The 13858-nt window shown below is 33.3% G+C and overlaps 1 protein-coding gene across 3 annotated transcripts in view; it reads left to right on the plus strand.

The window, feature by feature from the left end:
* COL11A1 (collagen type XI alpha 1 chain) overlaps positions 1-13858 on the plus strand; it is a 190839-nt gene that overhangs the window by 92546 nt on the left and 84435 nt on the right. For all 3 annotated transcript variants that reach the window (XM_060142441.1, XM_060142440.1, XM_060142442.1), the window contains 6 exons: positions 281-325; positions 2422-2475; positions 2556-2600; positions 6604-6657; positions 8261-8368; positions 11322-11375. In XM_060142441.1, coding sequence (XP_059998424.1) covers positions 281-325; positions 2422-2475; positions 2556-2600; positions 6604-6657; positions 8261-8368; positions 11322-11375 — 360 coding nt within the window. The remainder of the gene's footprint in view (positions 1-280; positions 326-2421; positions 2476-2555; positions 2601-6603; positions 6658-8260; positions 8369-11321; positions 11376-13858) is intronic.

Raw genomic sequence — 13858 nt, forward strand, 5'->3', positions numbered from 1 at the left:
TTGATGAATAATATGTGTTATGTGCTTTTCCCAAGCTCTCGCTCAAGTATATTATGTAGTTGATGAAACTTATACCCATGCAATATAAACTTACTATGTTTCTTTCCAAATGCCACAGTTTCCAGTGTTATTTAAAGCCATATACACTGATGCAAAATGTGCAATATATTTTGAAACATAAAGAGTAAAACCTCAACAGATGGGAAAAAAGGGAACAATTTCATAATATAAATTACCATTAATATTGCATCTCACCAGTCTATATTTTTGATAAATGTAGGGTCATCCTGGAAAAGAAGGCCAGTCTGGAGAAAAGGGTTCTCTGGTATGTTACAAAGTATCCATTTAAATATTGTCACCTTATCCCCTAGAGAAAATGCCTTACTTTGATCATTTCTACGATATATATATATATGCGTGTCTGTGTATGTGTGTGTGTGTATATATATATATATATATACACATCATATTCTTCGATGATCATTTAGGGATATGAATATTGGAAAGTAAGTGCCAGAAAATAGTTATTCTCTACCTGTAATATGTCTTTACTCTCAAAAGAATTTTTGCTAGCATTTAGATATAAATCATGTTTCTATAGTTGCTTTTTATTTAGGGTATAAAAAAGATGTGTCTTAGATAACTTTTAACTTTGCATTGGCAATTTGATCAATTAGACTAGCATTCTCTGTTTTTCTAAAAATATTCTCATGATAAGAAATAAATCCACATTCTGCCTATGTAGTATATGTGGAATAAATGACCATAAGTAATAATAATGAAATTGGACAAGAACTACTGAATATCATTAAAGTGTTTATGTCACTTGAATTTTATCTATACTTATTACTTTCTGATAATCTTTACATAAGAAGAGACTAAATTGTAAGAGCAACGATTATCAAAATATCTAAATAAAATATCAAAATAAAAGCTTTCAATGTTAATACTATTTTGGATTACAGTAGCAGGGTAAGATCATTTTTATTTAGAGTAGCTAATTTTGGATTCTTATTAAAATAGTCAACATTACTATTGTATAATATATACTATTGTATATTATACATTATTTCCTTTAGGTAGACTAGTGAAATGAAGCCAACCATGGAAAATATATAATTTTGATCATATTCTTGATGATGTGAATGCAATAAATTTTTTTAACATCCTTTATTGGAGTATAATTGCTTTACAATGGTGTGTTAGTTTCTGCTGTATAACAAAGTGAATCAGTTATACATATACATACATATATCCCCATATCTCTTCCCTCTTGCATCTCCTTCCTTCCCAACCTCCCTATTCCAGCCCTCTAGGTGGTCACAAAGCACCGAGCTGAACTCCCTGTGCTATGCAGCTGCTTCCTACTAGCTATTTTACATTTGGTAGTGTATATATGTCCATTCCACTCTCTCACTTTGTCCCAGCTTACCCTTCCCCCTCCCCATGTCCTCAAGTCCATTCTCTACATCTGCATCTTTATTCCTGTCCTACCCCTAGGTTCTTCAGAACCTTTTTTTTTTAGATTCCATATATTTGTGTTAGCATATGGTATTTATTTTTCTCTTTCTGACTTACTTCACTCTGTATGACAGACTCTAGGTCCACCCACCGCACTACAAATAACTCAATTTCTTTTCTTTTTATGGCTGAGTAATATTCCATTGTATATATGTGCCACATCTTCTTTATCCATTCATCTGTCTTTGGACACTTAGGTTGCTTCCATGTCCTGGCTATTGTAAATAGAGCTGCAATGAACGTTGTGGTACATGACTCTTTTTGAATTATGGTTTTCTCAGAGTGTATGCCCAGTAGTGGGATTGCTGGGTCATATGGTAGTTCTATTTTTAGTTTTTTAAGGAACCTCCATACTGTTCTCCATAGTGGCTGTATCAATTTACATTCCCACCAACAGTGCAAGAGGGTTCCCTTTTCTCCGCACCCTCTCCAGCATTTATTGTTTGTAGATTTTTTTATTATAGCCATTCTGACTGGTGTGAGGTGATACCTCATTGTAGTTTTGATTTGGAATGTAATAAATTTAATGCTAGTTTTTGGTTAGAAATTATTTATCTTTTGGCTAGCCTATAATTGTTTATTGTAGACATTGAAGACATCAGATTTTTTCAGGCTTAGAAAAGCAGTAATTAATTATATAATTACTTATATTATTTCACATATTCATAATATTTATCTTACTTTTTGCATGAATATATAAGTTTGGAGTAGGTAAGGCTCATCACATGATTTGTTCATGATATCTGACTTTAGACACAAATGATAAAGTACCAAAGGAATCTTCACCAGAAGTAGAAAAATACCATGTTCTTATAGATTATTTGGTAAAATTATAGTATGTTGTGAGTGAGGGGCACTTTCAGTGCATTATGTATTTAAATTGCAATGGGTCTTTTTCAGGGTCCTCCTGGTCCACAGGGTCCCATTGGCTACCCTGGTCCCCGAGGAGTAAAGGTAAATATTATTTTTTCCTACATTATTTAATTTCAATGTAAAATATTATAGTTATTTAATCCTTCTAATTTATTCCATAGGGAGCAGATGGTGTCAGAGGTCTCAAGGGCTCTAAAGGTGAAAAGGTAAAACATAATTTATTTAGGTGATTTTAATTGCTATATACCTATTGTATAAAAAATTTAAGTTTATTGAACAGATATTCCATTTCTCAGATATATTGAGTGATTACTTATGTACCAAACAATGCAAGTCTAATTTTGTACTCTATATCCTGGAAACTTTAGAAGTCTTATATCCTCAGGTGATGACTACATTATTTAAAAAAAAAAAAAAAGCTATGTCATAAACAGAATCAATCCTGCATCCCTTTTTTTCTTACATGTGTTTAACTTTTCTAAATTATAAGGTTGGCCTTATGATTGGTTTGTTATGCTTGGATTGGATCCAGTTATATGTATAACAGAGGAATGTTTATTCCATTTTTTTCTCTACTAAAATCCCCAAATTTTATAAATTGAAATGAAGTGCAAAATATGAAAGTTAGAAGTAACATGAATCAACTGGGGGAACAGGAAGACTACATATGTGATACTGCATGCACAGCAAAAGCTTTAATAAGAAGGAAATTAAGATTAAAGCCAAGTAAAGGTGGCTGAAAGAATGTGCATTCTTTTAAAAAGAGTGCTTATAGTTTAATTTGATGAAGAAAACAAAATTGAGATTTTTTTCATGTAAATGTTTAACATTAAATGTAGAGCTCCCAAATCCTTCGATGATTGTGTTGAAATGGAATAACATTACTCAGAATCACTATTGCATTAATTCTTACTATATTTCATTTTATAAAACAAAGTTAAGTATAAAATGTTGGTAGATTTGGTGAGAAATATATGCAATACACATTTTGATTTCAAGGATAACTGTTTATTCCCACAGCAATAATATTATCAAAAACACCTTGAATAGATTTGATATCAGTAAGGAATAGATAACAAGAAGGGATGGACTTATTATATACATTATATTTTATTTTTCTGAAAAGAATAAATAGGTTACATACTGAGGCACTGTCAAAGTATGCAACTATATTGACAATTCTACTGTGTGAAAAAATGTCATGCATTTAAACCAAAGCTACTTTGATTTGAATCCCAATTCATCTTGGTCATCACAGATGAACTTCAGGGTATAGTGTCTTACTGAGCTAGCACAGTGGTAGTTTGGACAGTGTTGAACTTGTAATTACTTGCAAGTTGCCTATGCAAAAAAAATATTGTCTCAGTTTGGAATTTGGAATCTCAATTTTTATTGGTAATACATTTAAATATCAATTCAAATTGTTTCTCTGGAATTAGTGCCCACGAAGGATTTTTAGGGAGGGCAGTGTTTAAAGGAAAGGCATTTAATTGGGGTGGGAAAGTTGTGAACTTTTTGGAAAGGGGGGTAGTAGCAAATGACAAAGGAAAATAAAATTATAGATGATGAGATATATGAGGAAAAACCTACTCAGGAAAAAAATAAATATATATTGCGTATATGTAGGAAAACAATTTGAGATTATTGGTTATTTTGTTTTTCTGAGTATATATTATAATTGACCATTTATCTCATAAGAGATGAAGAAGGAAGTTGAAATTATTTTCTTTTATGAATAACAATATTAATTAACCAAAGGTGAAATACCAAGTTAGTACCCTAACTAGAATAAAATTCTCCATTGTTTAGACTCAGATTTGTTCCTTAGAACTTAAGCAACATAATCCAGTTAACCAAGTGGCACAGGTGAATTCCTTTTTTACATGTTTTCTAAAAATCTGTCTACTTTTTAAAAATGTTAATTCAGACTTGATAATTTAAGGACTGGAAATCTTAGTAGCTTGAAAGTGTTATTTGTTTAAAAAATGTCACTTATTGTAAGGATATTCTTAATAACTTGAGTCATCTAATTTATTTTTAAATTGCAAATGTATTGAAAACAAAGTTTTGACAGAAATATCATCTAGTCCACTATATGCTCTCTTAAGAAACAAATCTCTCCCGGACAAAATATCCTAAAAACTGTTACTGATTTTAGACATAGAGTGCAATAGTTTTTTAAACTAAACTTGGCAACTGTGTAATTGCCTTTCTCTCTAGGGAGAAAGTATTGAAGATACCAGTCAATAGGAAGTTAAGTGGTCATTTTCAGCTTTTACGCCTCTGCTATTGCACAATTGCATTCAGTGCAGAGAGAATCCTAATTCCACAAGGCTACTTTGTGGCCAGAAAGTTGAAAACATTATGCTTGTGTCAAAACGTTTAGACCTGTCAGAATTCTTGTGTTTAGATAGGATATCAGATTGGATTCCTTTTCCAAGTCTAAGTCTCATATATCCATCATAACCTGATATTTTCTGGACCTTAGCATACCTTACCAAACTAGCACTGAGGCAAGGATGGTTCCAAATGTACATTCAATAAATGTTTATTAAATATCATGATTTTTGAGGGTCAAAATGTACTAGGCACTGGAGATTCAGAGGTTAATTAGGCATGATTCTTGGTTTTGACCATTTTATAGAAAGAAAGAGACCTATGATCTATTAAGTGCAGGATGTTATCTTATAATGCTAAATGTTCAGTGGGGCACACAGGACAAAGAGGTTAATTTTAAGGGGGAAATATTGAGGTCATGGAAAACTTCATAGCAGAATCATGAACTAAATCCTAAAAGAAGAGGAAAGTATCACCAGGTAGACAGAGAAGGTAAAGGATTTGCAGATGTGTGTGTATGTGTAAGTATTTAACCAATGCAAGAATTACAAATGGAAATACAGGTAATTCAGTTTTTCTAAAATCAGTGTGTTGGATGGAAGTAGAGAGGAGATTTAAGACCAAAGATAAGACTATAGAGGTGAACAAAGCCTAGATCATGGTAGGAAGGAGAGGGGGGATGGCAGCTTATATTCATCATTAGCACTTTGGAACCACTGAAGTATTTTAAAGCAAAACTGACGTGATCAGTTTTATGTTTTGTAGAGCTCCTTTGGTAGCAGGATGTGGAAGCGTAGGAACTAATCTTCTCAGCTCTGTTCTCAGACTTGGCCTGACATGCCTTTTTCTCAAACTCTGCAAGTCAATTAGTGCTATTGAATACATGAATGCTTATTCTCCAACTACTAATTAAGGTACCAACTGCCCCCTCAAATCTCCAGATTCACTTCTTGCCTCACCAGAACCAGCACCAGCACAGCACATCATCATCATTATCATCATCCTCATGTCTTTCTTCTCTAAACACCCATTCTATTCCACCTGTACCAAAATTAATACAAATTATTGGTAAAACAAAAACTTCAAACTACTCCACAATACTCTGAACAGAGTTATTGCTCAATTAATGCTATTGAATACATGAATGATTATTCCTTAGGAATTTAAATTTTTCTTGAAATTAAGAGACAGGAAGGTTATTGATGAAGCTTATTTCTTAAAAGTCTGCATATAGTAAAAATGACAGGAAATATTTTCATAGTCAAAATTTCTCCTCTCTTTGCTAAAGGATACCCAGTTTTCAGCATCATTTGTTTGTGCATATGATGTGATGATAAGCAATCTCTATTTACACGTTAAGGATAATATTAATTTGCTTATTCTTCACCTGAAGAGAGATTGTAATTAGAGAACAAGTTGAGTCAGAAGACATTTATCTAAAGCACAGGAGACAAAATGAATGATATAAAATTCTTAGTTATATATCAGTAAATTAAAGACATTTTATTTGGTTGTCCAGAGTTCTTGTAATCCAAAGTTAATATAATTAATTAAATTTTTACTTTTTCTTTTTTCAAATAACATAGGATACATTTTGTTATAAGAAAATGGTTATTCCCCCCTATAAGATAGAGAAGATTCAATGGACACATTTGTGAAAACTTTTCTGTTAACTTAGAGGCATTAATTATGGGAAAATGGGAGGATACTGGGGATAAAGGGTTAAAATAGGGAAGAGGAGGTTTCACAACTAAGGTACTTATTTCTCAGAACAATTTTTCCTAATTACCAGTACTCATAATTTGCGTAGCCATATTTTAGATTCATAGAAACAATTGATTAAACACTTGTTTTATTACTTATACTTTTTAGGGTGAAGATGGTTTTCCAGGATTCAAAGGGGACATGGGTCTTAAAGGTGACAGAGTAAGTAGAAAGAAATTTGTACTAATACATACATTTGTGTGTTTCTTCTTATAATTAAATATTGCAAACACAGGATAAATAAAAATGTACTACCCGTGATATTTTTCACTTCCATTTTTATATGAAGATTAGGGGTTTAATTTTTGTAGAAATAATATAGTATCAGTTGTTTTGTAGATGTTATGTTAAATCTCTATATGTCCCAGAACATCCATAGTTTTATATATATATATAATATATATACATAATATATAGTATATTATATATATGGTATTATTGTTTACAGATATTTTCTAAAATGATGATCAAATTGTTTTACATAATTAATTCAATAGATTTGTTTTAAATTTTATTCACATATAGTGAGCTATGCTGCCTGGAAACTCTATCTGCAACTTTTATGAATGTTCACTATATAGTTGTCTTGAATTTTTGAATGTAGAAATAGTACACTGTTTTTCTGTTAATGAGTACTTTGAAAACAAAATTGTGTCACCTAAAGTAAATTAAATTTTATTGGGAAGATTTATTTTATAACTAGTATAATAGTATCTAATAAATTTAAGCAAAAAAGGATACTATAGAATATTGATTTTCCTAAAATGCACAGAAAGCCTGTGTCCGGGATAGGGGCAATAACTTACACATTCCAGTTCCTAATACCTTAAATGCGAAAGCCAAGTTTAAAACAGAGACATTTTTCTTGTGTTCCAAACGGTGATTTCTAAAGTTGCTATCATCTGGGAGGAGCAATTATTTTCCCTATTACCCTGATAGGTTCTCAGGCTGGTGCCCTGTAAAATTAGACTGACACAAGACAGATGAACAAGAGAAAAGTAAACAGAAGTTTGCTAGCATATGTATCATGATTATACATGGGAACACTCAGTGACGAGTAACTAAATAGAGTGGTTACAACTGGGGCTTGTATAGCATTTTAGCAAAGGAACAATAAATTTTGAGCAGGGAAAGGACTTCGAGTTTCTAGTACTGTAAATTGTGGGAAGGCAGATATATGGGAAACTGATGGTATATAAAGGCTAGTTGTAAAGTTTGTTGCATAGGTAGATTCCACTGGTACCTGCTTCTGACTCTGGACTGGTAAGGGTCTAGTTATCACTACTGATTAATTTTTGTCCTTTCTAGTAGAGAGGGGAGGAAAGACACCTTTGCAAATTTGTGCCTTTCTTTTAAGCAAGTATGGGGTGGGTAGAGAACTTTTTTTGTATCCGCTTTTTTCAATTGCCTTCAGTTCAAAATAATCCTTACGCCACAGTGGCATATTTTGGTGTAGCATATTCAGCCAACCTACGGTGTCTAATTTTGATTCTTATTTTTTTTTCTCTCTCTCTTTCTGCAGCACAATGTATTAAAATTAATTTAATGTAGGGCTTCTGTAGTTTTTCAACTTTCAGACTGCATTGAGTAGTTTATTAATTGAAAGATTGATGAAATCAAATACTTTCAAGCCTCTTTGTCATATGTAATATGTGAGTAAACAAACCAAGAGTTGAAGAATATAAGTTTTTGATAGACTATAATTTCTGCCATTCAGTCTCCAAGATATTTTAAATTACAAGAACGTTGTTACTCTGTGTTTCAGGGAGAAGTTGGTCAAGTAGGTCCAAGAGGAGAAGATGGCCCTGAAGGCCCCAAAGGTCGAGCAGGTCCGACCGGAGACCCCGGTCCTGCTGGTCAAGCAGGAGAGAAGGTTAGGGAGCAACTTTAAATTCACAGGTCCTCTTGTAGATGATGCTTCACTGTGATTTTAGGGTGTTTTTAATCACCTGTGATGTAAATCTAGAGGGTTTTATTGAATTTCAATTTTTTGAATTTCAGTTTCATATCCATATTACTACTTAGAAGTATAATCGTGAGACGGGCACATTTATCCTCTTTCACTCTTCCTTATTTTCTAGTCCCTTCTGCTTCCATTGGCCATGTAGAATCAACCACTCTTAATGCTCTTCTATATTAAAAGTGCAGAATTTGAGCGTGATTAATGAAGGCTGAAAGAACCAATCAAAGATGGTTTACTTATTATTTTTGAACAACTTGAATCATCTTTGGCCCTCAAACCAAAATGTCCTTTTTCCACTCTTACCACATTAACATATATTTTTACAGGATAAATGTTTTAAAAAATACTGATGTTCAGGCCAAACTTGAAAAGGTTTTAATTTTAATCTGGGGTTAACTCAAGCACCACTATGTTTTAAAATATCCCCAGATAATATTAATATTAATTGCTTTAAGAGCCACTGGGCTATATGCATAATGTCAAAAAATATTTGCAATCATTATACTTACATTTAGATAGGATATTAGGCAACATTAAAATTATACCTTCGTAGAATATTTAGTGATATTGTAAACGTCTTATAATGAACCTGAAGTTAAATTAAGACAAAACTAGAAATATCTATGACAAATGCTTTCCGATTATATACACTGAAGGAAAATATAAATAATAATTATCTCTAGGTGATATAAATCAAATGATTTCCATTTTTTTGTAAATATGACTATTCTCCAATTTTTATAGTGAGCATGCCATTATTCTATAAATATGGAAATTCCATGCTATGTAAGAAAATTGTCATCTCTGCCCCTTACCATCCTATCCCAGAAGGAAAATATATAAGGATTGTATAAGAATTGTGACTAGACAAATAAAAAATAATTTCCTCATGTCATTATGAGTCATCTGATATCGTAGTTCTTCTACAGTTTCATACTCTCAGTTGTGGCTTGTAAACTGATTAATAATGTCATTGTGTTTAGGCAACGGAGGGAAAAGATAGGATTGGGGAAATAAGGGCTTACAAGGCCTATGACCCTTCTACTTAAAGTGTTCACTTGCCAATAGTTAAGGATACTCTAGGACCTTCCTCTTTTCTCAACCCCACTATATTCTGTGTAAACAGTCCCACAAACTATTCTGAGGCATCAGGACTTTACCCCGCAGTGCTTCATCTTTCACCTTTCGTTAGAATTTTCCCTTTTATTGAAGTTGCTTGTCACCGCACTGAAAATACAAAGAAATTTTCTGTCTGGATTTATTTTTAAATGACTCTAAAATGAATGAACTTACATTCTAATGTAGTATTAACATAGACTACAAAAGTTTTCTGATAATAATTAGAGAATTTCATTAACCTTGAAATCAGTAGCATAAAACAAGCTGTGATAACTTACTCTATCCAAGGGGACATCATTATAAGTATGCTTCTTAAGGCTTGTTTGAATGTTTTCCATCTGAAGACTGCTTACCTATGCAGTGTTGATCATGAATCAGACAACTGTTTAGTTCAACCTATAATAACAAGGTCATAAACTATATTCCTAACTTCTTGCCTTGCTTCATCCAGTAAAATATTTATTTTTTCATAAAATCCTGCTCATCTATTAATGTTATATATATAGTAATTTGAACTTGTTTGTTTTTATTCTTATTTCATTTAAATGCACATGGGAAATAATGATACTGTGTGTCTGTTAATGTTTAAGACTTTGATAAATAATATTTTATATATGAAATGTACTTTCATAAGATCTTAAGGAAAATGTCACAGTAAAATTCCACAAACATATTTTATTCAATTCATTTATTTTAATTTTATTTTCTCTCTACTCATGTTTTTAATTCAATGCTTTGCACAAGGGGCCAATTTTGTTAGTTTAGCATTTTAAACCTCTTAGTATTTGTTATACAACTTTGGGCTTCACTGTAATTTATCATGTTTCAGCACTATCAGATTGAGAGGTAATCTCATTGCACTGGAAGAAAATAGCTGCATATTCAAGTTCCCACCTGTAGGAATTAACACTCCACAAAAATCATTATTTAGCTATATCTCTCACCATTTGGTATTTATTAACCCAATTTATTCAGACATTTGAATAAAAGAAGAAACTTTGCTCGAAAATCAGGTTCAGGGCTCCCCTGGTGGCGCAGTGGTTGAGAGTCCACCTGCTGATGCAGGGGACACGGGTTCGTGCCCCGGTCCGGGAAGATCCCATATGCCATGGAGCGGCTGGGCCCGTGAGCCATGGCCGCTGAGCCTGCGTGTCCGGAGCCTGTGCTCTGCAACGGGAGAGGCCACAACAGTGAGAGGCCCGCGTACCGCAAAAAAAAAAAAAAAAAATCAGGTTCAAATTTCTTAGTATAGTTATTTAAACTTTCCTTACTTAGCAAAAAAAATGTTAACTTATGATTGCTTGCTTTATATTTACAGTGAGAAATGAAATAATTTTATCAAATAGATTACCTTTAGTTGGAATGGTAAGATCTACATGCAGTTCTAACTACATCCATTAATTTTAAATAGTATTTAATGTTCAGAAAACTTAGATGATTTCTTAGCATATTCTTTAGCTCACAGACAGTCCTAGAATTCTTTTTACTCAGTGTTCTATGTCACTAAAGAAGGCACTGTCACTTAGACAACAGAGGTTAAGTTAGTGAACATTATAGCATTAGCAACATTTTTTTCCCTATTCAAATTAAGAAATATAATGAAAGTAAAGAATGGCAAAAACTTGCAAATCTTCCTTTCAAATGTGCAAATATGTGGTTCTAACTTCTAGAAAAATGACTAAAAGCATCATTTAAACTTAATTCATCTTAGAATTGATTATTATTATTATTATTTTAACTTTAGGGGAAACTTGGTGTTCCAGGATTACCAGGATATCCAGGAAGACAAGGTCCAAAGGTAAAATAATTAGCTTGATTTTTACAGTTTATCAGCCTTTTGTAGATACACTTAAAATTAATCATCTATGGTTACCTTTCAGTTTGTAATATAGAGATGATGAATCCTTAAAATATAATCTTATAAGGGAAAGTCAGAGGCAGTGTGGGCACCTGGAGTGCAGAGAGTTCAGAGATCTTAGGTGATTTTTGATTGGAGTATTTTAGAGACAGACTCATGAAAGGAAGGCACAGTCAGCCACTTCCTTGTAAGTGGAATAAGGACTATTCCAGGGCAGTATATTAATATATATAGAAGCTTTAAGTAGATGACAGGTGATGGATAATAGCTTTTGATTTCCTTTCTGGTACCCTGAAGGTTTGAATGACCACATATTTTTTTTAAAGGAAGAATGACTCTTCTTTCATCCTCTTTATTTTCCCTCATTTCCACAGAACTTGTTTCCTAGGGCTACTGTAACAAATCACCACAAACTTGGTGACTTAAAACAATGGAAATTGACTTTGTTACAGTTCTAGAGGCCAGAAATCTAAAATCCAGGTGTCAGCAGGCCCATGCTCCCTCCAAAAGCCCTGTGGGAGAATCTGTCCTTACCCCTTCCATCTTCTGGTGGCCCCAGTCACTTTTTGGCTTGTGTGCAATCTCCAACCCCTTCTCCACACGGATTTTTTTCTGTGTCTGTATCGTCTCTTCTTATAAAGACACTTGTCATTGGATTTAAAGACCACTTGGATAATTCAGGATATTCTCATTTCAAGATCCTTAATTTAATCACATCTACAAAGACCCCTTTTTCCAAATAAAGTAATATTTGCAGATTCTAGAACATTTGGATATATATATATATATATATATAAAGATATATATATCTTTTGCAGGGGCACCATTCAACCCGTGCACTCAATGCACTCAAATTCTACTTTTGACTATTTGAAATATACATATTTTAAGCAAAAAGAAGTTTTAAAAATACATGTTTACTTTGGTGTACTAATTTTCCTTGAGCTAATTATAAAACTTTGCTAAGGCTGCATTTGATGTATTGACTAGTTACATTAAACGGTTAAATGATTTAATATGTAAATTTTGGTTCTTAATATTAAGGTAATTATATGCACATAAGATTATCTATCTATTTATCTATTATTTATTTACCTATATCTTTGTCATCTATCTATCCCTGTTTGATCCATTCAGGCTAGACAGGTTTAGTATATAAGAATACATCCTGGGGGGTTTCCCTGGTGGCGCAGTGGTTGGAACTCTGCCTGCTGATGCAGGGGATACGGGCTCGTGCCCCGGTCCGGGAGGATCCCAAGTGCCGCGGAGCGGCTGGGCCCGTGAGCCATGGCCGCTGGGCCTGCGCATCCGGAGCCTGTGCTCCACAACGGGAGAGGCGGCGGCAGTGAGGGGCCCACGTGCCGCAAAAAAAAAAAAAAAAGGATACATCCTGGGCTTCCCTGGTGACGCAGTGGTTGAGAGACCTCCTGGCGATTCAGGGGACACGGGTTCGTTCCCCGGTCCGGGAAGATCCCACATGCTGCGGAGCGGCTAGGCCCGTGAGCCATGGCCGCTGAGCCTGCGCGTCCGGAGCCTGTGCTCCGTAACGGGAGAGGCCACAACAGTGAGAGGCCCGCGTACTGCAAAAAAAAAAAAAAAAAAAAAAGAATACATCCTGGTTGGGGATAATAATCCCCAAATATATATTTATTAATGTTTCACAGATAAACAATGAGAGACAAAAATATCCTCCCTCCTGACTAATGTGAACTGCATGAACTTGTGACTCATCATCATGTGGCAACGGTATTTTAGGCTTGCTATGTGGTTTTGTCCTATAATATTTCACTGAATTTCTAGAATATATTTCCTTGTATGCTAGGAGGTAATTGAGCCTTTCTAAAATAAGATTCATTTAATCTATGATTTTAAAATAATGCAAGCATCATTTATATGTTTCTGCCTGCATTTAGAACACTGATTAATAATTTTTACCTTTTAAATACTGTCTCTAATACATTGTCCTGTCACCTAGTTACCTGCCTTTCAAATGTCAAGCATTTTAACAAGTGCTTTGAGTAAAAGAAGATATTTACTTCATAACCCACAACTTTAAACTATTCGTAGATTATTTGGTAAATTTTTTATCTAATTACTAAATTGAATTGCAATGTGGTAGTGTTTAGATTTAAAAGTGGAAAACTTTTTTTACATGTTACATGAATGAGTACAATTTTCTATTAAGTGTTTATTTGACATTTTTATCTTTTTCTGTTTTTCCTAAGTCAATCCTCTATTCAATATTCATTGACTTATTTTTATTTACAAAATGGGCCAGAATGACTAGAGAGAAATATTTCTTCCTAGAGGAATCAAACATTTTATTTTTACCCTTTAACCTAAATGTCTGAAATTTTGGTCTTTATTTTTTTCTATTACTTTTCTTCATAACTTTTTTCTATGGTCAAAAACATTTATGTTTC

Source organism: Lagenorhynchus albirostris, chromosome 2 (assembly GCF_949774975.1).
Source record: "Lagenorhynchus albirostris chromosome 2, mLagAlb1.1, whole genome shotgun sequence".
NCBI lineage: Eukaryota > Metazoa > Chordata > Mammalia > Artiodactyla > Delphinidae > Lagenorhynchus > Lagenorhynchus albirostris.